The following is a 27,402-nucleotide window of genomic DNA, read 5'->3' on the forward strand; positions in this document are numbered from 1 at the left end:
ACACTATAATGCACCGACCTAAGTCAAAGTAACCATATCCCAGAGTCCCAAGTGCTCCCTCCCCGAAATGTGGCCGTTTTAGGCCTAGGATCATGGTGCACTGTGGGAAAACTTTACTGCCCACCTTGCACATTACCAGAAAGCACCTCGCTTTGTAAAAGGTTTGATTGGTTCGTTCTCCATTGCAAACTCAGGACGCTCTCTGAGAGTGTGCTTGCAGATCGGTGATCAGAAGAGAATGGGATAACGCAGACCTGAGCTGCTGCAGTTGGCAAAGGGGTGTGTGTGTGTGGCTTCTGTTTTCAGTAGAGTGGATTGCAGATTGTCGGGATAGAGAAGACTAAAGAAGTCGCCCCATGAAATTGTGGGATACTTCTGGCTGATTCCAAGTCAAGCGAGCCTGCGTCTGGACTGCAAAGCAATAGCTTAACTCGAGCTTGGACCCTCCAGCCCTGCAGAGCTGTGGGACCCTGGGTTAACGCAATTGTAGTGTAGATGCAAGGGAGGTTAGGCTTGAGCCTGGCCTCAAGCCCGGGCTTCCGCTGCAGTTTACCATTAAAAGTACATAAACATCTCCAGTGGAACCACCAATACATGCACCCACTGTATGTGAGTAACTACGTACTCACTGATGTGATGTGACTGCAGCAACCCATGTCCTTCATCACTCTCTCTCCCACACTGTTTGTTCCTCTCACTAGTTGCATCACATCTAAAATTAGACTGGAAGCTCTTTAGGGTGAAAACCCTGTCTTTGCATTTATGCTGTCAATCATCTAGCACACTTTTAATGCAAATAGTAAATAACAAAATAAAGAGGCCCAGACCTCAGTTCTACATATCTGGGAAGAGCTATTTGATAACCATAATAACCTTTGTTACTTCTCTATAATCCACCCTTGGGGAGATGTTTTGATATGCTGAATCCACAAAAACCGCACTTAACCAACCTTGCATCCATTTGTCACGTTCTGCATAAGTGTTTCTTTCCAGGTAAGTCTCTGTATTCTGTTAGCTACTCTGCTATATTAAGGTGAGAAGACAGCTTGCATTCAACAGGTGCTCCACACTTTCTGACACCTGATACATCTTATTAAACATTCAGATGAAAGGAAGATGGCTGGAAACTGCCTCCTGCCTCTCTACCAAAGATGACGAGCTCTTTATTCACATGATGATAGGAAAAGAGCAGAAAGTTGGCTGCTTCTTTGATTACATTCTCTATGCTTATGACATGGAAAATAAATTGTAATCTGTGATCATTCAGCTGTGTCAAAGTCCTGAAGTGTGTTAATGTAGCTCTCTTGTTAATCATTAGTAATAAGACCTTATTACTATCATAATACCTTATTACGGTGTGTGTGGAATACTGGAAACCAAAAATTCCATTTGCCCCACAGGACATTTCCTACTCTACAATGTGGATTCTACTGATTAACACTGAGTTCCTGCAAAAACAGACATTTGTCACTGCAGAACAGGTGGAATAATTTTTAAACCTCCAGGGATGAAATCCTGGCCCCATTGAAGTCAAAGCAAAACTCCCATTGACTTCAATAGAGCCAAGGTGTCATCATCAGACTTTATATAACAGATCTGTAGACTACAGCTGTGTGTGAAACTCATGGTTTTGGTTTATACAGGCTCCCACAAACTTTCTCAGGTTTTGGTTCATAAAGATTTTGTACCCTCTGCATTTTATTTTGAGTTTGGGATTTGAATAAAGCTAAAATACTGAATGGGAATCTCAGCCAAGGTTAGAATGCTTTTGTGCCATAACCATTCAATACAATCAGGCTTCAGTTGGTTGCCACTTGGAACCACAAATCAGCTCAAACCTCAAACTCATCCCAGGCTTTCTGGTTTAGAGTTTCTTTAAAAAATGTTGCCCAGCTCTCGTATGTTATATTACTATTATTACTTGTACTTATCTATATTATGGTAGCACTGAAATGTCCCAATCAAAATGGGAGGCCCACTGTAGCAGGCATTGTACAAACATAGGAAGATGTGGTCACTGCCCTAAAAAGAACTTACGGGCTTATTTAATACAACATGCAATTAAAGAAGAGGAGGGAATGTGGGGAATTCATCAGGGAATGGAAGGGGAGGCAGAAGAAGGTTGCAATGAAAACATGTAGTTCCACTGATTATTTATAAGCTGAACCTGATGGTTCTAAATCCTTACAGGGTTATTATTTAAACTATATTAATAAATATCAGCAATAGCCTAACCCAACTTGTCACAAACCTCATTCAGTGGTTGGCAAAAGCAGGAAAATAGGTGTCTTAATTGCAGAGATTGCCAAGGAATCCAGATGTGACAGGGAAGTGACAAACTTAAGCTGGTCTCACCACTCCACTAGAGAGGGGAAACTGAGAATGAAAAAGACACCTGTGGGTCTGAGCAGAGATTCTAGGTGCAGGGAGCCAGAGGGGTGCAAACAATTTCAAAACAAAACTCTCAGCCCCAAGGTTTCTGAATTTTTGTAAATGGTCCAGCTTCCCTCCCTCCAGCATGCTCCCCATATACTAGTAAGCCTTTTTCTCTTCTCCTTGAAAATACTGCCACAGGTGGAAATAGCATGCTCACTCTACCAACCAATGCACACTGAACCAGCTGCACAAACATGCACGACTGTAGGCTTAATAAAATTTTCTATTGCACATGTCCAGTAAGCTATTTACAAATGGCTATAATTTTGTTATCTTGAACTGTTTTATAGTTTGGGTCCTGCACATCTTGGAGATTGCTTTCTCTCTGTGTGTTCCAGCGGGGGGAATGAGATCAGACGGTGTATACATCCAATTACTGTACTGGTATGTGTGCTATCTGCATAGCTTATTTCTAAGGCATGTAGAATGTTAGTATCTAAACACCAAGAGAGTGGATCAGTAGATCTGTACGGCTGGAGGCTGGTGCCAGAGGAGGGACTTCAGTAGAAGACCCTTGACACCAGCCTTAACTCACAAACTGGGTCCATCAGAGCTGAGTTAGTTAGCCTTTAGTGCTCATTGAAAGGCCTGTCTATTTACTCAGGCTCTTCCTGAGGGGATGGGTGGAGTGAGGATGGAACTGTTTTTATACAGGTTGGGGAGTTCCCTTTGTGTTATTGTTACGGTTGCCAACAGTCCCTTACTACAGGAGACACCCCTTATTTTATCATCTCTGTACAACAAGATCAGGAGTTGCTGAATGCTGCAAAAAGTAGCAAGAAATATCCCTGGCAAATGTAGTGGAGTACTGCTTATTAATTATTATTGTAATAATTAATAATATCTCAAGAAGGGGTGGGGAGGAAATGCTGAGAAAAAAGTCCTTTATTTTTACATACAATGTTGGCAACCCTAGTTATTGTTGATATTCTGTCAATTTATAGTTACTACTGCATATGTTTCTAATGTTTTATTGTGCAAATACTTTGTATTGTGACAGACAAACTTCAAAACTATGAGTATAAACAAATACAATCCATTTTTTCCCAAATCTAGCAAAAGTACAAGCTGCCAGTGAGAGTTACATTTATGTCAAGTTTCATGTTTCAAACTTCAGCTGTTTTGCTCACGCCCTACCTAAAAAGTGTGGTAACGTTTTTTTTTTACTAGAAACATTCTATTTTTTCCTCTTACTCCATCATACTCAAAAAGAGTTGCAACGATTCTGCTCAAACTTGTTAAAAAAAAAGATTCACCTTTGTGTATGGACCTAGCATAGAAATGTTAATGTTTCAGAGAGACGTGTAAGTGAAAGCAGGAGGTTATAGTGGAAACTCAGAATCATGACTATAGGGATCCTGGCTTAGCCAGCATAATTATCTGTATGTGCATTAATTTTAGTACTTAATAATAAGATCTTTATGTCTTATGCTTTTGAATTTGACTCACAGGATTTTGTTTCTCACATCGGATTTAGCAGAGAAAATAATAAAAAGAACCATTGGTGGGCCACTAAAGTCAGACAAATTAAAATGAGAAATAAGGCACAAATTTTCAACAGTGAACATGATTAACCATTGGAACAAACTATCAAGGGAAGTGGTGGATGTGACGGGCTGGATCACAGAAACCCCCTTGGGGCTGCCAACTGATGTGCTGAGACTACTTCTGAGCCCGTTTTCCCTGTCATCTTGGGACTTCAGAACCCTGCCTTGTTTGAGCCAAACACGCTAGCCTGCTGCAAACACAGACCCAGATCTGAACTATGTCCCACAAACTGCAGGCTTAACTGAAAACAGCTTAAGAAGTGTTCCTGTCTCCAACACTCAGATGCCCAGCTCCCAATGGTGTCCAAACCCTAAATAAATCTGTTTTACCCTGTAAAAAGCGTATACAGGGTAAACTCATAAATTGCTCACCCTCTATAACACTGATAGAGAGATATGCACAGCTGTTTCCCCGCCCCTCCTCCCCCGTCCAGGTATTAATACCTACTCTGGGTTAATTAATAAGTAAAAAGTGATTTTATTAAATACAAAAAGTAGGATTTAAGTGGTTCCAAGTAGTAGCAGACAGAACAAAGTGAATTACCAAGCAAAATAAAATAAAACACACAAGTTTAAACCTAATACAGTAAGAAAACTGAATACAGATAAAATCTTCCCTCAGAGATGTTTCAATAAGCTTCTATCACAGACTGGATGCTGTCCTAGTCTGGGCACAATTCTTTCCTCTGGTACAGTCCTTGTTCCAGCTCAGGTGGTAGCTAAGGGATTTCTTATGATTGCAGCCCCCTTTGTTCTGTTTCACCCCCTTACAAATCTTTTGCACAAGGCGGGAATCTTTTGTCTCTCTGGGTCCCCACCCCTCCTTCTAAATGGAAAAGCACCAGGTTTAAGATGGATTTCAGTACCAGGTGACATGGTCACATGTCCTGTGAAACCCCAAGCCTTCATTCCTCCCAGCCTGACTCACAGGAAGGCCTGCAAGCAAACAGAGCCATCCACAGTCAATTGTCCTGGTTGATGGGAGCCATCAAGATTCCAAAACACCACTTTGTATAACTACACTTTGCATGTGCAATGGCCCACACTTTGCATAACTACAATAGGACCGTAGAGTTATAGTTCATATTTCTAGTTTCAGATACAAGAGTGATACATTTATACAAATAGGATGACCACACTCAGTAGATTATAAGCTTTGCAATGATACCTTACAAGAGACCTTTTGCATGAAGCATATTCTAGTTACGTTATATTCACACTCATTAGCATATTTTCCTGAAATCATATAGAGTGCAACATCACAGTGGATTCTCCATCCCTTGCTGTCTTCATATTAAGACTGGATGCCTTTCCTGAATTTTTGGGCTCCTATTATGCCCTGTAATATACAGGAGGTCAAAGTGAATGAACACACTTCTGGCCTTTAAAACTATGAATTTTCCTGCCATTGACAAGACTTTGCCTTTTTGTTTCTCCAATACCCCTGCTGTTTCTCATGTATTTTTGGTCTTTTTGTCAACAGTTTCTTAGCTATTTCAAAGATCTTCCTTGAGGACATATTCTGGGTGGGCTAACTACATACGCATTCCATCAGTGCAGCTCTCCAGGGGCAATGAAAAGCATGGCAGCCCTTTACATACAGTGGTCTCACCTGTGTCTTCTGCACAATTGCAGCTTTTCTTATTCCTGATGTCCTTATTCACTTTGTGTAGCCTCACTGATTTTAAAGGCATTATTTTCACTAAGTAGAGATATGTTTTCAATATGAGTAAGGGAATCAGCATCTGGCCCTAAGTATTTTTCTTTCAGTCTTTGCATCCTGAATATCCTGCTTTTCCTCATGATTCCTATTTTTGCTGATTTTAGGCATCAATATGAAACACTGGCAATGTTAAATAGGGTATACTACAGCAATAAATGAAAGCTCATACTAAGCCAGATGCTCCTCTCTTTATATCAGTTGAGGATCTGGCCCCTTGCATTTTTCTGTGAGAGAAAAGATAAGTATGGGAAAGAAAATTTCCTTCTGACAGATCAGCTTGTATCTATCATTCTTTGAGGTTTGTTCCCCTTTGATGTGGTGGTGCATTAAACCCTTGCTCTTAACTAAGGAAAGAATAGATTCATTCATCCGTTTAAGGGAATCTGCAAAGAGTGGAAGCAGAATGTTTCACATTTTGGCACAATGTATAAAAAAGTGATCAGCAGTCCAATGATCACAGGGGAAAGTGATTCCATATTAACGAGAATGCTACTTTGTGGTTACCTAGTCATTCCTGCCTAATAGCAGGAGAAAGGCAAAAGGAGGAACATGTTTGTAGGTAAGCATTGTATGCTCAGAACTATGCTTAAGCACCTGGGATAGATCCTGCCTTCCAAAATCAGAGGCCTCCATTGAAATGTGGGCCTCAGTTTTTCCTGGTAATTTGGCATATCCAGCACCCTTTTCACCCCCACAGTTCCCTGGTTCATGATGACACAATTGTTTTATCTTTAGATCCAGGTCCTAAAACCCAGACCTTGCAGTTGAAGCCAGCATATCATATCACTGCCTTATTGTGTACAAAGGCAAAATGACTCATGCGTGCCCCTGTTATTTTTTCATGGCAGAAAACTGATGATCTGTTTCATAATGTGAAATGCAAGCAGATTCTCTGACCACATCCAAATAGCTCTGGAAATTGCCTCTGAGTACCTCAGCACAAATCACATGCAGGGCTGTAAACATGAAGGGTAAAAACCTTCAGCTACTGAAATAATGTCAACTTTGCCTCCAACATATATTATATGGAGATAAAAGGGTTTGTTGGAAGTGTCCCAGTAAAGTTTGTAATTCTCTCAACATGTGGAGTCTATAATGGTTTGCAGTTTCACTTCATCCACAATAGATGAGCAATGTACAGTATTAAACCTGTTTTAATTCAGAGGCTTTAAGAAAAAGACACAACAGTAACCGAGAAGAAAACAATAATTAGCCAAGTTTCTTATGGGCTTTGATCCACTGACTGTTAGTCTATGACTGCTTTCCCTAAAGCTTAGTGGAATTCACCCAGAAATCAGTTTGCCCTACATATTCATATTGGGCCATTCAAAGAAGTGCACATAACAAAGATTTAAAGCTTGAATCTCAAAGGAAGACAGTAAAAGTTAATCTGCATCTGCGCATGCCATTGTGATCATTGCTGTATTTGTTGCTACTGTAGCAAATTGCTTTCTATTCTATGTGACCACCTCTACTTTTTAGTGGTTTATTACAAATGTCATATTCCAAACCACAATAGGTCAAACCCTTACTCAGTCCTTTTCAGGCAACATGACCATTGAAAATAATGGGCTTTTAGCCTGAGTAAGACATGACATCGGGATTTGTTTCACAATATTACCCACAATTGCTGCAAACGAAATCATCAACTTTCCTCTCACTGCAGGTATGTGCAATGGGGCACTGAATCAGGCTGGGGTCTCTAGGCATGACTGTAACATAAATAAATAATAAATGAAGCTCTAACTCACTTTTTACTGATTTCTTACTCGGCCTAAACTCCAAGTGAAGTCACCAGGAGGTCTGCTTGAGTAAGGAAGGCTGAATGAAAAAGCAAGCAAAGATTTCAGGATTCCGCCTGTACAGTACTTTTGTAATTTAAGAAAAGATTCCTTCAGTTTTATTTTTTTATGAAATAGTAGATTGGGAGAGTGAAACTTTTGAATGTGGTTTTATTTTTACTAATTTACCTTGCCACCGTTGCTAATTATCAGAAATATTTAAGGCTGAAAAAAAGTTTTTGTTGCTACAAGCCTATTTTCAGTCAACCACGATGCTGAGTTCAGCAAAGGTGCAATCACATAAGAAAAACTGGTGGGGGGATTGGAGTGAAAGCACATGATGAGTTCTGCAGTCTTTCTGAAGGGAAAATCATTGGGATAGTAACAAATTAGAGGGCACATGCCCATTTTCCACTCTCAGTCAGCATTTACACTTATGAAATTCTGGAAATTTCCATTAAAACAGACTGCAGGATCACACACAGGGTTGTTCCTCAGCTACAGGCTGGGGCAGAAAGTGAAACAGGATTGTGACTAGGAAGCAGAGCCCAGATCCACAAAGATACTCAACACCTAAACCCCAGATTTAGAAGGCTAAATCTGGGTTTAAGGTATCTAAATCCCAGTTTTGGCTCCACTGTGAGGAACAAAACTCCCACCGAATGCTGTAGGCACTTAAACTCACTCAGTGCCTAAATTTTCAGGATAAAAATTCCCTCTGGGCCTAAGTGTCTGCCTCTAGGCATGCACATTGCTGCCTCCCTCCCACTTAAACTCCAGCAATAAACCATGGGAAGATACACATTCAGCTGCCTAAATCATGGTCAGGGCCCAATCCAGTAGGGGTGCTCAAAGGCCACCTAGCAGGACCCATCCAAATTCAAAATCTGGCAGGAGGTGGAGGTGTGCCCACATTACAACTTTTAGTCCAGTGATTACAGCACTCACCTGGTTTGTGGAGACCCAGGTTCAATTCTTCCCTCTGCCTTGGGGTGGGTGGGGAGAAAGGATTTGAACAGGGATCTCCCACTGCTCAGGAACGTACTTTAACTACTGAACTAAAAGGAGCAAGTTGGGCACCACCAGCACCTCCTGCCATTTTGTGTGGAGTGATGCAGGTGCCTGACTCATTCCCACAAATAATGCCTTAGGCGCCCAAGCTGCCTGACTCTAGGTGGCAGGTTCCCATTCTGGATCCCTAGATCGCTAAGTAGAAATAGGTACCTCCCTGCTGGACTTAGGTGCCTATCTCCATGAGAAGGCCAGGACTTAGCATACACCTCTCTTGTCAGCATCTCCCATTGGCTAGCTTAGATGGCTCCCACCTAGAGTACTGGCTTTTGTGGATCACCTTCTAAAGCACTTATCTCTCCCCATTCTATAGGGGCCTAGGCATCTATAGAATCATAGAATCATAGATTATCAGGGTTGGAAGGGACCTCAGGAGGTCACCTAGTCCAACCCCCTGCTCAAAGCAGGACCAATCCGCAACTAACTCATCCCAGCCAGGGCTTTGTCAAGCCTGACCTTAAAAACCTCAAAGGAAGGATATTCCACCACCTCCCTAGGTAACGCATTCCAGTGCTTCACCACCCTCCTAGTGAAAATTTTTTTCCTAATATCCAACCTAAACCTCCCCCACTGCAACTTGAGACCATTATTCCTTGTTCTGTTAGGCTTACTAACTCAGGCTTTGTGGATCACAGTGTATTCCTCTATTTTCTCGGAGCCTAAAAGTTAGGCACTCAGAGTTGCAACACCTCAGTCCCTTTGTGGATCAAGCTCCTATTGAAACACAAGAGTCTGAAGTCATTGCAGAAGGGATAGCTTACAATTACTGACCAACTGAACTGATTTCTGTACAAATGTTCTGCTCTCATCGAGTCTTTCCTGATATCCAAGCCTTTCTTTAAATACAAGCAAGGAGGAGAATTTTACTGAATTAAACCATCCCATCTGCAGCCCAGACACATTAAGCTGTGATCCTATCAGAGCTCACATACTAAGCAGGACTGGGCCTGCTCAGTGTTGTATTTGAGAAGAAGTGCAGCACAGACAGCTTTCCTGGTAATTCAGTAGGTGAAGTTTTTTCCTATAACTTACCCACCAAGATGTCAGAAGAAGATACAAGTTATATAAGATATCAACAGCCTCCATCCTACTACAGTTATACCTTAGACTTTCTTACACATGGTAGTAGCATGTAAACAGCCTGAGGGATTGTACACAGGTGTCTTTACTAGGCCTTTTACAAAACAACTATGGCCTGGTCTACACCGATGGGGGGATTGATCTAAGTTACGCAACTTCAGGTATGTGAATAACGTAGCTGAAGTCGACGTACTTCGATCTACTCACCGCGGTGTCTTCACTGCGGTGAGTCAACTGCTGCCGCTCCCCCGTCGACTCTGCCTGCGCCTCTCACGGCAGTGGAGTACAGGAGTCGACGGGAAAGTGCTTGGGGGTCGATTTATTGCGTCTAGACTAGACGCAATAATTCAACCCCCGCTGGATTGATCACTGCTCGCCGATCCAGCGGGTAGTATAGCCACACCCTTAGTCACTGTACCTACCTCTGGCTCAACTCTGCTGACAGTAGCCCTGGTAGCAGATGTAATGCAAACAGGGTTCCAGGGGACCCTTGGTATGTTAAGCACCTAGTCTTATAACTCTGCTCAGAGCAGCATTTACGGTTGTGGTGCGCACAGCACAAGTTTCCTCCAGCACATGCTACCTTGGTGGCAGCAGAAATGAGAAATGTAAGCAAAGCTTCACCAGTGTAGGCTAGGCCTAGGTGGTAGTGTGGGACTGTAATGGGAATGAGCTTAAACCACTTTTTGCTTCATATCTGAATTTTGGCCTGTAATTGCAGTAATTTTTTTTTTTTTTTTTTAACAGATAATGTGGTCTAAATTTATTTTTATTTCTAGTGTTGATAATAATAACCAAAAAAAAAAATCGGATGCACCCATCCAAATTAGCATATAGGAAAGAAGCTAGGATCCAGGAAATGCAAAAGCTGAGTGCTTATAAATTTAAATGTGTCTCTCTGATCTGGAAACCTAGTCCCTGGCCTCTCAACTTCATCTCTTCCTCCACTTTTCATCCTGGTTTCCTATTTGGAAGATTTTTCTGTGCACATGTAAGTCTGACAGTGCTGCACTAGGAAATAGACAGCTTTCTTAACACACCAATACTTGCATTTCATTTCCCTTGTGAAAAATAAATAGAATTGATGTAATATGCAAGTGGAGCATGTTCAATATAGATAACACGCACAAAAAGCTTTGTCAATTTTGAGTTAAGGTTGCTCAAGTGAATTTCCTATCCAAACATGCACTAAAAACAAGGAAATCACCCAGTTAAGACAACGTTAACATCCAGACCAACCTCAATCACGTGTTCACCACCCACACATCACAACACCCAAATGCCCTCATAAACTCCTCAACTGCACAACAAACTTACAACATATAGCCATCCATCATGCACGCAAGCAGCCAGGGTGGATGTGACATTTCAGCCAAACATCGCCTTAGAAAGCTGTGAGGTTGCAAAAGTTGTGAATTTTAATAAAAAAAATAATTTCCCCGTGTTTTGATTGGCTTTGAGCACCTAAAACTTGAAGTGAAGAATGCCGCCATAACTGATCAAAAAAGCAAGGGAATTGTGTAGAATATATGTACTCAAACTGCATTTTGTTCAGGATGGCAGGGCTAACTCCCTCACTCTTGCCAAAAGTGCCACATGATCTTTAATGACTACAAGTGGTCAGGGCCTATTTTTTGTGTAATCTCGAAGATGAGAGTTAATACTATTTTGGGACCCGTGAATAGAAGGGCCTAAGGTTCTGAATGATCCCACTGAGAATATAGGGGTGGTGCTGTCTCCTGAAGTAATTTATTATTGCTCAGGGCCAGAGGTGTCTCTGAAGACACCCACCACCGTTTCCAGAAATACAGGAAAGTCTGTGCTGCATGAACAATGCATGCAGCATGGTGTTGTTGTTTTTTACAAAAGGAGTCTGAAGGAATTAACTTTGTCAGACATCACTTCACCACCAAGAACATCAAATGAAAATAATCTCTAAAAAAAAAATTGCAAAAAGGTGACAACCCCTCTCACATTGCAGCAGACTAAATACTGAAATAAAAGCTGTAGACAACGCGAAAGCAACTGCTTTCGCAAATGACACACACTGAAACACAGTGGACTGTGAAGTCTTATGTTAACTGAAATAAACCACATTAGGGAAAAAATGGTATTACAAATATGTTCAGCGCTACAACATATGGTGTGTGGAAAAGAACTAACAAGAATCAGATGTCACAAAGTTTTGCCTGAGCTAATTCTCTGCACAAACACTAGATGGATACTGTGTGTGGAGAATTTGTTTTAAGGAAAACTTATGTCTGTTTTTAAAAAGGACTTCAAAAACAAGCCTCTGTCTCTCTTTCATGTACTTAAGAAACTTGTTGGCAACAGTGCAGGTGATTAGGAGACCATTTCAATGAGACAGTAGAGGAATCATGAGCACTGATCCTGTTGTTTGCTAACAGGATTATAGGTAGATACATTCCATGCATGACTCTGAAAGTTAATCCTGGTATGTCTTCCACCTTCATGAAAGGTAAAAATTCTTCCCACAAAGGAAGTGCCCAATAAAGATATGCAAGTTCATGTACAGTTTTACTAACAGCACACTATTGTTACTATGATTCGCCCAGTTTGTGCAACAATTTACAGAAAGGGCCATTTTAAAAGCTGCAAACTTTCAATACAATGATTCATAACTAGAGCTGGACAAATAGTGCAAAATATATTTTGCATATATTCATTTGAATTTTTAAACACATATACTTCAAGTTTGTTCATGTCCCTTTATTAGTTACTTTCCATTAATATTCTAGCAAATTAGGTTACTGGCAGGAAAGTTTGCCAAAATAGTGTTTTAAGTGAATACTATAAAATATTTATGGAAAATGAATTTGTAATTCACAATAAGTGAATATTCATACTGGAAATCTGAAGCTGAGAGTTACTCTTATCCAGTTAGGGAAGAGAAACATGCTGCAGAACTTGAATGTCCAGTCAAAATACCTCCAATTTCAAGTATCAAATATTTGTTACCAAATTATCTCAGAACCAAGAATTATTGACAGAAAATATCCAAACATTCATTTTGAAAAACTAATAAATAAGAGAAAATGACAATCTGCTTGCAAGAAAATATGGACACATTTTTCAGAAATGCCTGTGTGACTTAGGTCCCTAAATTCCGTTGTCTTTCAATGAGATGTAGTTTCCTAAAGGTTTGTCTGCATGGAAAAATTGACTGGAATAGCTACCTGTGTGGACACTTTATTCTGGAAAAATTAGTGCACTTCTAAAGGAGAGTAATTATCCTGGAACAAAATCACTTTTATTCTGGAATGGTTTCCATGTGGGGAGTTTATTCTGGAATACCAATTGCAGAACAGTTTATTCTACAATAGCTGTCCTGGTCAATTTTGCCATGTAGACAAGCCCTAAATCACTCAGCCAATTTTGAAAAATGTGCTCTTCCTGAGCAGAAAAGGGTGCAATATTCACTGAGTACGTGCTCATAACAAATTATTCACCAAGCTCTGTTCATAACTCAGCAGCACACTTTTCTATTCTCCACGCCCATCCACCCTCCCGCCTGACTGGCAGCTCAGAGCTGCTGTGCTCAGCTTGCTCCCAGCCTTCTCTGTTGTTCTTGTCCTGAAACCTAACACTTACCTAGGACTTCTATGGTACTTGTCTGGGTCCAGCCCAGTAGATAGGCAAGTTATCCAAATAGATATTGCTTTGTTCATTTTTACCCAGTTGGCAATCTCAGTAGAGAGACAGAGGACTGAATATGGCTGGAGAATGAGCTGCTTTCTAAGCCCTACAAATGATCACTCCAGAACAGTGATTGGAGCTAGTTAGGCTAGTGTAGCAGAAGCTTGTGGTACCACTGCCCATGCTGTAATACGTGTTCTGTGGAAGAACAGAGGCATTGAAACCTGAGCCCTTTCACCAGGACAGAATTCACATTTTAAAGACACAGTAACTGAAAATTCATTGTTAAATACAAAATATATTTAAGTGCCAAGGCTCCTGGTGTAATCCATTAAATTTCCAGGATGAACATTCAGAGTGATGGCTATTTCCCAATCATTGTTACACTAATACTTGGCACTTGCAAAGCTCCTTTCATGAAAAAATCTCAAAGTGCTTTACAACCGCTGGTGAATTAACCATCGTAACAGCTTTATGTACTCCACAAGATGGGTACTGTTATCCCAATTTACAGAAAGGGAAACTGAGGAATAAAGGATTTACCCAAGACCACATAAGTGGTACAGCTGAGGCCAGAACTTAAGAATGTGATCCAAAGACCACTGAAATCAATGTGAGTCTTTCCACTGACTTCAAATGGGAATTGTAGAAGCTATTGGATGAATCCCTGCTCCTAGTCCTCTGCTCTAACCTCTGCCCTCCACTGACTACCATCACTGAGCATGGGTATTGTAGCAAGTATGATATCCACTGGGATAGCAGATTGTTCTCAGATTTCTCTACTGGCAGAGTCCTGAACAAAGAAGCACATTATTCTACATTTTCTTGTTTTTCTCTGAGCAAGCAGTAGCCTAAGGCCATGTCATAATGACACTTTTTTATTTAATATCTTCTGCTGCCAGGTATTTTTAATCAGAAGTTTCAATGTTTAAAACACGTTGTGGGAGCTGGGGAGTGGGAAAGGAGGTAGTTGTACCTTTTCCTTTGCGGTTAGGCATCTCCAAGCCATGATCCCTCAAAGATCCCTCAAAGGCTGCCAGAGGCTCAGCGTGTCTCAGCACAATCTGACGCCCCCTTGAAGCACTGTGAGATAGATCAAGTTGATACTGTCTGAGTGTGTGGGAAAAAAACTATTGTGACAGGGTGGAGAGGCCCTGCACTAGCATCAACTGACAGGAAGTTAACTTGCTGCTTCCCTCACTTGAACTGCTGAAAAAAGTTGGGTTCTTGAAGCACAACTTCTAACTAATGGCTCAAGGAGAAATTAGTTGCCTAAACTCTCTTTCTTCCAGCCCCACCTACACTGTGGAAACTATCACCCTGGAAGACCCAGTCACAACATGGTTCTCCCTTAACACACACCAGTCTTGCAAGGTAGATGGGACCAAACTGTAGTTTAGCCAAGTTCTCATAACGTGCTGTAGCCTTGGATTTTGCAGCAAGGCTGTAGCACAATTGAGGCAAATGGTAAAAACATAGTTTTGTCTCACCAACACTGCAAAGGTGAAGGGGATGTCCAAGGGAGATTTTCACACATTAGATGGTGTGACGCAGCAGGGACTGGGGGGTATTGACCTGGGAATGTTGCAGGGGAGTTTTACTGGGACTGTCTGCATTAGGGATGGGAGACTTTCCTTGAGGGATGATACTTGAGCATGTAACATGAGAGCCCAGGAGCGGGGTTGGGGTCAGGTGACACCTTCTGCCCAGGAAACTGGACAAAGGCTGGAGGAGGAACCAGGGGGAGAGTCTGTGAGACAGCTGGAGGGGGTTTCAGTTTGGAGCTGCCTTGGGAAACGGAGGGAGCCCCAGGACTGGAGTCTAAGCTCCCTGGCCCCCAAAAGGACTTGACTGAGGGGTCCTGGTTGTACCTACAAGCTCTGTTTGGGACTGTGTTCCTGTTGTCCAATAAACCATCCATTTTACTGGCTGGTTGAGAGTCACGGTGAATCTCAGGAAGTGGGGGTGCAGGACCCTGACTCCCCCACACTCCGTGACAGATGGGACTTTAGGAGAAAGTTATTCACAGAGAGATGTACTGAGGTTAGCAGTGTTCTACCTAACCAAAGAGTTTTGGGAAAGGCAATCCTCCAAACCATAGCAATAAGATGGCTTTGTTTTAGCTCAACTGGACCCTTTTTCTTGTGGTTCAGGTACTGCACTGGGACTCAGAAGATCTGGACTTAGTCCCCATCTCTTTCATAAATTTCCTGTGTGACACTGGATACATTATTTAATTTCCCTGTGCCCCAATTCCCCATCTGTAAAATGGGAATAATTCTACCTCCCAAGAATGTTTTGGTGGGGGCCACACCAGTACCTGCATAGACAGATTTGAGTAAAATAGTTTTATTTAATTTGAAAACACTTTTTTCGTCATAAAGCTTGAAGAAAGTGTTGGTTGGATATTTTCTGGCAAAATGTTTTTCCTTAGGAAAATGTCTATTAATTGAAAGCAAAAGGTTTTGAAGAAACACGTCAATTTTGACAACATTTCATCTACAAAAACACCCCAACGTGAATCTTTTCAATCTGTTGAAATGGAACATTTCAACATTTTCGGGACAGAATATTTAGATTTTTCATTTCAAAATGACTTCTCGCTTAGAAATTTATTTTCTTTTATATTGTAATTTTAAAAAAAACTTCAAAATCAGAATGAAACATTTAGCTTTTACAGAAACTACACATTTTGATCAAGCCCAAAACCATTTTGTTTTGTTTTTCAATTTTTTTTTTCATGGAAAATTTTGAAATGTTTGTTTGTGTTCCATTTTGGAACAGAAAAGTTTTTGAAATCACAGAATTTCCCACAACACAGAAAATCCACTTCCAGTCCAGCTCTACTTGAAGTAAAAGACTGTGAAAAATATCTCCCTCGTGTAAGCTCATCTGCTGGAATGTACTTATAGGTTCAGCCACCTTACTGTTCTACATTGGTATAGCACATAAAATGCTTTACTGCTAATACACAGTGCTGAATGAATGCATTAGGGCTGGGTACTTCGGATACAAAAAGAATCTCCTTCTGAACTTTTGCCCAAAACTCCATCAGCACATTCACACATTTTTTTTTAAAGGTTCAGGACAATTCAGCCAAGGCTCCAGTATCTCCCTTCCTGTACCTAATAGGAACTGATCCCAAAATGGCTACTGCCTCCTTCTTCATTCCAGTGCTCCAGTAGGTCTTGCTGGTTCGCTCTTCTTGCAACACACAAGTAGTCTCTGCTATTCCTTTCCCCATGGCACTTCAATAGACATCTCTAGCTTCTTTATTCACCCCTACGATCCTTTAATAAACTCCCTTCCTGATGGACACCTGTTACCTTTGAAGCCCAGCAACAGTATCAGCCTTTTCACGGCCCAGGTTATCACTGAATTAAAATCCTTCATGCTCAGAGAAGCCAAATTCTGGGACACAAAGGTCGAAACCTGTGTTCATATACACCTCATGCAATCCCACTGGCAGAAGTGAGAGTTCATGGATGTAAGTTAGGGCAGAATATGCCTCAAAGTAAATAATTAAATAACACTTGTACAAAACATCAATGATGAAAAGCGCAACATACGTGCTAAGTATTGTTGAACTTCCTGAGCAATCCTAGTTCTAACTCAGTGGCAGTGGGGCCCAATATGGAGTCTGCCAATAGTACTGGATGCTGCCTAGCCACCTAGCCAGCCTCCTCCTCCCACTGCACCACCACCAGACAAAGGGATTCCTGTAACAGCAATCCTGGAACTGGGTCATCAAACAGAATAGGGTTAAGTAAGGTCTGTCCAAGACAGAGGGCCAAATTCTGCTCTCAACTATAACTGTACTCAGTTGAACTACAAGGAGTGGTACTGGAGTGGAAAATTTGGTCCTGAGTGACTATTCAGGTCACAAACAGTCTCAATGAGCATCATAAAGATGGAGAACTGTCAGACAGAGAGAGGGAGTGAGAGGGATGGCAGCAGTCAAGAGATAGCATTGTTACCCAAAGTTTTACAAGGTCGTATAGTGCGTGAACAAGTTTTTAGTCTTAGAAGAAAATTCTGTGTTGTTATGTAGATTCTTACGGGTGAACTGTGACAAGCAGCAAGGGAGTTTGTTCTCTGCCTTAATCTCTTTAACTACAGTCAACTTTTGAGGCAGAATTACTCCCTGAGAATTGGGCATCAGTGTTTCTGCTGAGATCCCTGAGAGACGTGATTGCCTGCATGGTGGTTGAGACCACTTCTATTCCAGGACTGGTATGTACGTGGTAAAGAAAACAAGTTGCACTAAGAATATACCCAGAGTCTGGGTAAGTGATTTCTTATCCAATGGGAAACTAATCTGCAAGGCCCTGGGCATCTGCTATAGCTCAGCAGAGGGGCAAAAATATGATAAATATTTCACCTTGTTTATCAAGTGTAGCTAATATCTAATGCTAAGTTAAACTGGTGAGAGGTTTTCAAGAGAATCAGAATGTGGGAAAAGAGATGCCACCCACTAGGACTTTTCAGAATATCCTGATTGGGGGGGGAGGGAGAGTAGCAGGGAGGGAGTCAAATGGGGAGAAGCCTGGCAGAGAGGAAGCCAGGGAAGGGGCCTCTTATGGGGGAGAGGCCATTGTACACGGAAAAGAGTTGGACTGTCATGGAGAGGGAATGGGGACTGCCAAGGTGGTGTCAAACCGAACCTCCAAATCTGTACTGGGCCCCTACTTTATAAATAGATGTTAATGGTTCCACTGAGGCTGTTCCAGAGGTTAGTTTTGACATGTAAGCGATCTGTACAATTTTTGGATGCTTATCTCAACTGCACTGAGCCTTTTGAATCTTGCTCATCCCAAGCTCCTGCTGCTGAGTTATAAAGGCAAATCCCTCAGAAAATGGAGTTGATAATGAAAACGGTGCCAGCAAGGTATTGCTGTAATTGTACCCAAATGACTCCAGGGTTGAACATAAAGCATACGGAACTTGGCAAGCCAAAACCTCCTGTTCAGAAACACGTAATATACTTTTATGGCTAAAAACCTACAGGCAATTTGGCTACAATGAACCAAGCAGAAGCCATGATCTTGTATCCTGTATTCATAAATGTATTTATCTCACATCTCTAAGACACGCCATCACTTTCCATAGAAACTCAGGACAAAACAAGTGCCCACAGCTTACCACGGCATGGGCTAAAGAACTGTCCCCAAATCTTTTTGGTTTTATTGTTGTTTAAGTTTATAACTTTTCAAAGTGATCTATTGATCAGCAAGGAGTTAATCTCTTATTTAGACTTTAAGCTCTTTGTGGAAGAGACCATGTTTTTGTTCCATGTTTGTGCAGCTCCTAGTACAATGGGGTCCTGGTTCATAAGTAGGAGCTTCTAAGGTGCCATCACAATACACATAAATAAAATAACAATAATAATCTCAAAATGGTTCACAGTTCAGGGTCAGAAATTTAACTGTACTGACTGGTGCTCCAAATCCTGTTGGCATTGGCTTTGTCATGAGAGTTCAAATATTTCTTGCTCTGGTTAAGACAGAAATATGAAAAAAGGTAATAAATAAATAAAAAATAAAATAATAAAGAACAAATAAAAAATAAAGAGAAGAAAGATGATAACCAAACTCTTGAACCTCAAGAAAGGTTTTGGTTTTGGTGAAGGAGTATGTTGTTATTGTCAGACTATAAAAGAAAAGAAGGTCACAGTCTCAGAAAAGCTGGATGTTCCTGCTAAAATGATGCAATATTAAAATAGTTAATGATGATAATTAGTCCATCATTAGGCTATAGAATTAACACCCCATTGAGAGCTCTCACAGCTCTTGTTTCAATCCATCTGCATACTCAGGACAACAATAGTGCTTCGGTTCACATTCAGAAGGTTTACTCTGCACCCAAAAGGGACTGCAATTCAATTTTAAATTCTATAGCAATTAATACAGCTCCCACCAAAGTGTGAGGAGAGTAACTCACTCCTAACTCTGTGTGTTTCTTACTTTATCTAAATTGTTTCACCACTCCCTACTATAGCGACTTTATTTTTCTTTTCTGTTCTATTATCATCTCAATTTATCTTTCACATCCTACGCCTATAATAAACTAATCTCACCATAACAGGATATGTCCTGTAGATTTATTAAATTAAAAAGAAAAAACACACTGTGAGGGATTGAAAGACTCAGTCAAGCGTTTTCTCAAACAGAAAATAAAAAGTTAAATGTCAGTGAAAGCTAGACACTTACTACTTGAATCATTAGTTTTCTTGAATGCAAAAGGCTAGGTCTCCAAGAACAAAGCTTGGTGTACTGAGGGAGACGGAGCAAATAGGTCATGTTATGCCATTTCTATACCCAGTCCCATATCCAGCAGATAAATAGGCTGCCAGCACAAGTTAGAGTTGCACTAATTTGGCATATAACAGTCACACCTGCCCTAACATATCCACTCCTCATTCTCAGTCCACCTCAGAATGACCTCTCTGCCACTAAGCCAAACCGGTCCGCTGGCTCCCTTGACACTTTCGAGGAGCAGTGGGTACTGTCCGGGCTTCTCTGCTCGGTGTCCCCTTCCAGTTCCCTATTTTTGACCCTTTAACCTTCACACCTGTCCTTGTTTTCTCTTTTGTTGTCCCCCGTACTTATTCGATTCCCGGGCTCAGTGGTTCCTCCCCTTAGGCTGGGGCAGGAGCCTTTACCCGTGGGTGGACTTGTGCCTGCCCACTTCCCAGAACCCAACAGGACTAAGCCAAATTAGGATTCCCTTCACTAGAGAAATCTTCAACAGCTGCCTTAAAACAACTTTAAGCTCCCTTTGTGCTGCTGGAGCAATACAAAATGGACTTAAGAGGGGCCAAAGACTTGGCTCAGTATTTCAGTCAGCAAGCAACAAATGGAGACAGAAAAAGAAAAGACAACAGAAATCAGATTCTACCTTCAGTTTTGGTTTAAACAAGAGTAACACCACTTACTTCAGATTTATACTGGGGCGAGTACAGAATTTGGACCTACATACTTAACTTGTTATTGAAAATGCTGAACTTAATTAATGTGAAATTTCAAAGCATTTGGGGGAAAAACAACCCCAAAACAACAGCTGAACAATCTGCAGTACTGACTAGAATGGCTGCAGTCTGAAGTATGGACTTCCCATCAGATGAGAGAGATTTGGGAATGGAGAAAATTGGGCTGTAATTTCTCTAACTAGAGCATGAATATTCTGATATTTGACAGCTTGGAAAATTACTTTAGATTCATTAGATATGTAATGAGACACATGGAAAATTATGTTTAAACATGTCGGTTGAGCTAGACCCAGATTTTCTTCAGAAGTGACTACAATACACCACTGTTAGATTTGTACTAAATTCTCATTACCACATCCAGGCTGCGTCACATTGAGATTTTATGGCCACGCTAAGGGTTTGTGAAAAGAAGAAGAAGAAAAAAGATCTTCCTGACTGTCTGTTTTGCAAGGGATTTGAACTGTAAAAGAGACAAACTGTGTCAGCAACTAGCCAAACCAATGTAGTACCTGCCAAACCACACCTTATCCTTCTCAATCAGCAAAAAAATTATCCACTGCCTGATTTCTCTTACCTCATCAATAAGAGCTGTTTTTCTTCCCTTATTAGGACACTCTCCATGCAGTAAAGCTCTGGCCCCAATAGTTGCTTTAACACTATGTACCGCACATCAGCACACAAAACAAGCAATTAAAAAAATAAAACAACGGAGGAGAGAAAAAGTCTGAGTCTTAAATTAAAGGGGCAGCATCAACTCAGTTTGGGCTTCACATTTTATCAGATTTTGTAAAATGAAAACAATGGGTTGGATGCATGAGGAATGTATTAAAACCTTTATAGATGTAAATTATTATGGCCCTGATCCTGCAAACACTTATAACCACAAGTAACCTTAATTAAGTACCTGGGATTAGTCATGAGCATTAGAGTTTGCAGGGTCAGAGGCATTAAAAAATAAAATCATCATCAATGAAAAAGAAAAATCAGTGTTCTCTTTCTTTCAAGAGTCTCCTGTGTTGGAATCCCAAAGAAAACAGATACAATATTAGTGCAAAAGAGAACCAGAGAGTAAAACAAAGCAGAAAAGCAAGCCAATTCACGGTGCAAAGGAAATGAAATGCAAAAAGGAGTGAAAAGTAACAGGTATTTAAATCTAAGTTTTAATATTCAAAAGCTGCTGTTAGTAGCCCCAGGGAGGGGAATTATTTTTTGTTTGTTTTTTGAACATATAGGTTTGGATTCTCCAGTCGATTAAGTGCCATTCAATGGAACAAAGGAGAGGTAAACTGGCCAGAAATGGTCAGCAGAGAAGTCTCTTTGAACAGGGGAGCTTCTACTGGTAGACCGGGCACAGCTGCCTCTTGTGCATTAGGGTAGGGGGAGGTGGAAGCTTGCTGGGCTGGGCAGGGATAAGCAGGGGGTGGGGAGGTTCACGGCAGAACAGCGTCTTGCTATGCCCTATCCTCCTCCGGTGTAAGGTCACTTGAAGGACCTTGTGCCACCAGTGTAAGTTAGAGGGGCTCCTTGGAAGTTCTGACCAGGATCACGGAGCCTCAGCTAGCTCTCCACACCCCCTCTCTTCACTACAGGATGGAGAACGTAGCCCATGGAATAAAGCTAAACTATTTTTACACGTTTGTGAGGAAAAGAAACTGCCCCCTTCATCTCAATGGGGTCTGAATTCTGAATCCCACCGAACTCTTTCTCTGTTGATCATTCTAGCTGAAACCTCTTGCTACTCTGTGGGCACCCCAAAGCATGATGCCACCATTAGTAAAGCATAGTAAAGGGCACATACAAAGGAGTGGATGCTCATTTACTGACACAGCAATGTTTGGCCTTCTTACCATATGAATGTACATGGTCATTGTATTGGCAAACGTACATATAAAAGGTCGTTATTGATCCCAGGGTAACTGAAGCCAATACCCTGTAGGCTGCTGCTTGACAACACAGAAATGAGGTAACATAAATCCTCGCTGCTACAAGGCCACACCATCCCACCCATGATCCAAGCCCTGACCTCTCCCTGTCCACATGGAAGAGGGGGGGGGGGGGAAAAGGTGGCTCAGCTGCCTTCATGGTACCATCACCTCCACTGCCACAGGCCCCACGGACTGGATCTGCGTAGGGCTAGTCACAACAGGGGATGGGGGAGGCGGGTGTCCCCAGAATATTTAGATTGGTAAAAAATTGAAAGCTGAACATTTTCAGAAACAAAACATACAAATTTTGATTGAAAACTTTTAACTGAAAACCAAAACATTAAATTAGGAGCCTCATACCCTCATTCTCCTCTATAGGTGGGGATCACAGGCCAAACCGCATCTCCCATGATGCACCACAGTCTCTCCTCTTGCTGAGCCACCATGGTGCCTCATTGGAGTCCCTGGCTGTGGTGCATTATGGAAAATGTTGTCTGTTGGGGGAACCTGTCTCATAGAGGGGAAATGCAGACATGTGCACCTGAACTACATTTCCCATGAGGCACCAGGGCAGCCTTGCCAAATAAAAATGTTTCCGTTTTCAATTGTTTAATTTTTAATTAAAAGTTGAAGTTTTCCAAGGAAAACTGACACTTTTCATGAAAATTTTTGGGTTTTTTTGAAACCCAAATTTTCTGTCAAAAAGGAGTTTCAACTCTATACCTGTGTGTTGAGAAAGGACTGGAACTGAAACATGGCAGGCAGATTCACTATGAACATAATTCCTAATGCAACCAGTGAAGAATCTCCTCAAAAGTTAATGCAGACAGAGGCTGTAATCCTGGCAATCTACTTCCCACTGAGGACAACCATGAAGACCTGGAGCTAATGTAGAAGCACAGGACCACTGTATACCGGTTCCAGTCTCTAGCAGATTCCCCAAATCCATACAGATTTCAGGGAAGTTGCATATTCTGGCCACTCAACCCCATGATTATTGTGTGGTGGAGCAGACCTCTTCTGATGGAACAAGCCAGGGAAACCTTTGAGAGCTGAACCTTGCAGAATTTTCCTCTTTGTCCTCCTCTCTCAGGTTTTTCCACTGGAGTTGGTGATCTGACCCAAAAAATAATTCAGATCTTCCAGTGAATCTCTCCGACTCCATTAAACTGGAAAGTTTCTAAACCCAGCTACAAATCTTGGATGGGGCAATCGGTTTGCCATAGTCACTGTCCTCATTGACCTGTTGAGCTAAAACCCTAATGCCCTAGACGCCTCATGATTTGTGGCAACTTGAATTGCTATTGTGGTTACTACAAGACATGGGAGTAAAAATAAATACTGGCCATGTGCAAACAAGCATATGTGTGTCAAAAGTGCTCATCTGGCCATCTCATATATTGGTCTTGATTCTCAGGCTGCATCTACACTGCAAGTTAGGGGGTGATTTCCCTGCTCATGTACCCATATTTGCGCTAGCTCTCATCGAGCTTTCGGTGGGTAATGTTCTCCGCACAGCTCAGCTGTGCCTCTGCAGCTGCTACCAGTTCTAGCGCGGCTATGCTGCTTCTTCTACTCGCGCTAGCTCAAGGACAGCTAGGGCGGGTATGTGACTCGCATCCCAAGCTTCCAGTGTAGACGTCGTCTCAGTTACAGTAAGCCCACTTCACACTTCTATGGCCTTTACCCTGCCAGAGTGACGTAGAGGGGCCTCAAGTCCAAGGAGAATTCAGGTCATAGTCCATGAGGGCATGGCAGTGAGAATGGCGGGAAACTAGGGAGAGCCTAGAGAGTAAGAAGCGAGTGATTTAAAATGAATTAATTAATAAAACTGATCAGTATGAGCAGCAGCAGTGATCCTACACCCAGGATTTCAGATCATGCTACTTATCAGGTGATGTAGACCATGCTACTGCTGTCACCATTGCCTGGGTGAAGCAGTAAAGACAGCATTATGGCAATCCCCAGCATCTCAACTGCTCCCTGAAGACTCTCTCCCATTCTGCTAGCACCGCTCTTACTTTTTTCATGATCATTCAGTGTGGAACAGAAATGATTTAAGTGACTGATTCCAAATGTTGAACAGTGAATTCCAAATAACAAATGCTCACGAACAATCCCTGTGCTGAAATTTGTGCATAGATATCAACTGGTGAACATGTATCCAATGCAAAAATCAAATTTGCTAAATCCGTGACCTGCTGGCGGACAGCACAGGTCCTATGCAGAGGAATTAACAATCTAAAAGACCAATCTCACCTTCAGTGATACCAGTGGAAGGACTACCATTGACTTCAGTGGAGTTGGATTCAGCCCTAAGAACTTACTAAGAAATTTCTACCCAGGTTTCCACATTTTCAAGTCATCATGAGTGATTCACTGGCTCTGATGAAAGATTCTACTTTATATTTTCAGCGTGCTGCATGCTGAAAGGATTATATCCAGTTTATTTAGAAACAACAAAATCAATATGATATCAAGAATATATTTTTAGCATATCTATTTTTCTGAGTATTACAAGTGTGCCGTGAAGGTTGGTGACATTTTAAAGGAGGTAGTGAAACTGATATGTAAAGGCACAATCGGAGTGAATTTGCAAGAAGCAAAAGATCATACTGTATCTAATTCAAAACAGAGAAGGCAAAGCTTCACTTGCCTCCCCTGAAGAGCCTCCACTGGGCAAAGTTATAAAAAATGTCATATTCCTTTTTTCCCCCCAGCATACTGAGATGTATTGGCAAAGTAAGAGGACCTGGAGTGACTACATTGAGTCTCAGCATTAGAAAGGGTAGAATTTCAACATGAAGACACAAAACAGTGCTTTGGAGTAGACTGATACTTTGTGGGTAAGGGTAAAGATGTCTTCGTCACTGGTAGCTTGAGGTCACAAAGATGCTTTGTGGACAAAACAATCACCATAAAATGATGTCCACAATTTTTAATTCACTAAAAACTTTTCATCAGAAAAAAATGGTACTGCTTGTGAGGAAAACTGCTTCTGGTTGTCAACCTATATCTGTACTGATGCAGCACTTGGAAAAGAATACTGATATCTCAAAGTGTGGGCAACCAACAACACAATAAGCCAGACACTAAACACAGAAGGATTGATTGTCCTTACACACCAATTTCATACAGGCATAATTCCATTGATGTACATGGAATTATTCCAGATTTACACCAGAGAGGAGAGGAGAGGGTGAGAGGAGAATCAAGCACACAGGCAGTTCACAGCATTCACTTGCCATCTCCCCATTCTCATGATCAGTGTTAATCTCTATGGGCCGATACTCGTTGGCACTAACCTCCCATTACAACGCTCTGGCAGTTTAAATGGGCCTTACAGTGGTCTGTGATGCATAAGGCATAATATTGCTGATTTTTTTCCCAGGGGCAGGAAAATCTATATACCAGTGTCTAGCTGAACTGCACACTCTGCAGGTCAGGGGAGGTGTGCAAAGGTAGTGCAAAGCTCACCACTGCATTCTCCAGTGCACGGTCCCTGTATGCAAGGCCAGTTCCCCACAGTATATAACAACATCCCGGGTTTGCTCAAATTTACACAGGCTCCTAATGGTGCCAAAAATGCAGCATATGGTGAAGCCCACCCACTTCCCTTACACTGTCAGGAGGGAGGCTTCTATACTGGCTCTATGCCATTGATGGGGGTGATCATTACACAGCTGGGCAGGCTGGTTCTGTGGAAAGATTCTATCAAGGAGGCAGCACAAAGCAGCTACATTCAACTCACAGGATCTGGATTATCATTATGCTGGACCAATGTTTTCAAAAATGACTAGGGATTTTGCATGCCTGATTTGATACATCTTAAAAGGGCTTGATTTCCAAAATGTACCAACCAACCACCCTCTGACAATTATGGTGTTGGGCACTTCAAAAAATGAGGCATCCAAAGCTACTGCTCACTTTTGAAAACCTTGGCTCATATTGTTACAAACAAAACATTATATTGCACTAATTCACAGCACTTCCCAAACATAAGTACAGACCCATTACTGGCCCCTTATAATTTAACTAAGAGAAGGCAAAATACAGGACAAACAAAATCTTGGGAAATGTTATTTGGACAATTTCTTTGGCAATATCATATCATCTAATTGATTTTTTCCACTCTCTTCCCTCCCACGCCTCCCACCTTTGGGATAGATTGTGCCATAAGGGCTTTGTTATTTACTCAGAGGCTTAGGCAATGGTCAGCTTTCACATAAACTGTGACTTCTGCAAACTTCTCATTAGCCACAGAACTTTAATCAATAACTTGTCTGGAGAAATATTCTGCTGTCTACTGCCTCCAAGCAAAGCCATTTAAGTTCTACATTTGAAATCAAAGATAGGTATAGATGCAATTAAGGCGAGGAAAGGGCCCAACTTGATATTTTTACAACAAAATGCTGTCCAGCAAAAAGAACAGCAAAAACTTTGTACCCATCCGATGTTTACTCTAAACTCAACCAACTCCTGAACACACTGCAACCTCTTCTGTCTCTAGCTCTCCCTCCCCCATTACAATCACACAACATTTTCTAAATAAAACCGAGGAGCTAAAAGTCACACAAATATCACAATAAATTGGGAACTCACTTGGAGAGACTTGACAAGTTCTGCCTGCAGTATGATCTGCTGATCATGTCTGTAATGGATGAGTCAGTGCAAGCAGCTGCCAGCTTCAGTGAGCTAATGGATGGATGATCAGGGCGTGGAATGAGATAGTAAAAATGTCATTATCCTTTCAGGCACATGAGGCTTGTTGGATGCTCTTTCCAGCCAACAGGCTAACCATTTGGTCAGCCCCTTTGCACTATGATAACAGTCTGAATTTTCCCACTACCAGGCTTGTTATCTATCCTATATCCACCACCCTCTGGGTCCCTCTGCACTATGATCATATGATCTCAGATTTTTTTTTTACTGTATTCTCTCTAATAGAGCCCCTTTGTGATGTCTGGGACTAATACCTACAGTAACAAATTCCTACAGGTTTCTCAGCTGCTGGATAGTAAGGTAACTGGTAAACAAATTCTAGTCTTCCCTAGGGTTTTCACCAGGAGTGCTCGTGTTTCAGCCAGTTTGCCGATAACGGAGGAGTTGAAATTAGATATACAGCGCAAAGGTGTTTGTTTATTAACAAACACCTGCTTCCAGCCGACTGAGCTTGTGTAGGGGAGAATACATG

General features: G+C 41.6%; 1 protein-coding gene across 14 annotated transcripts in view; it reads right to left on the reverse strand.

Annotated features, from left to right (window-relative positions):
* Nucleotides 1–27,402, reverse strand: part of CALD1 (caldesmon 1) — a 236,498-nt gene that overhangs the window by 38,467 nt on the left and 170,629 nt on the right. Inside the window, exon 1 of one of the 14 annotated variants that reach the window (XM_073319394.1) lies at nucleotides 26,811–27,106. The exons of the other annotated variants lie outside the window; for them this stretch is intronic. Within the exon in view, the coding sequence (XP_073175495.1) occupies nucleotides 26,811–26,857 (47 nt within the window). The 5' untranslated portion in view covers nucleotides 26,858–27,106. Of the gene's footprint in view, nucleotides 1–26,810; nucleotides 27,107–27,402 lie in introns of those variants that run through there. 14 annotated transcript variants of the gene reach the window in all.

Source organism: Lepidochelys kempii, chromosome 1 (genome assembly GCF_965140285.1).
Source record: "Lepidochelys kempii isolate rLepKem1 chromosome 1, rLepKem1.hap1, whole genome shotgun sequence".
NCBI classification, from domain to species: domain Eukaryota; kingdom Metazoa; phylum Chordata; order Testudines; family Cheloniidae; genus Lepidochelys; species Lepidochelys kempii.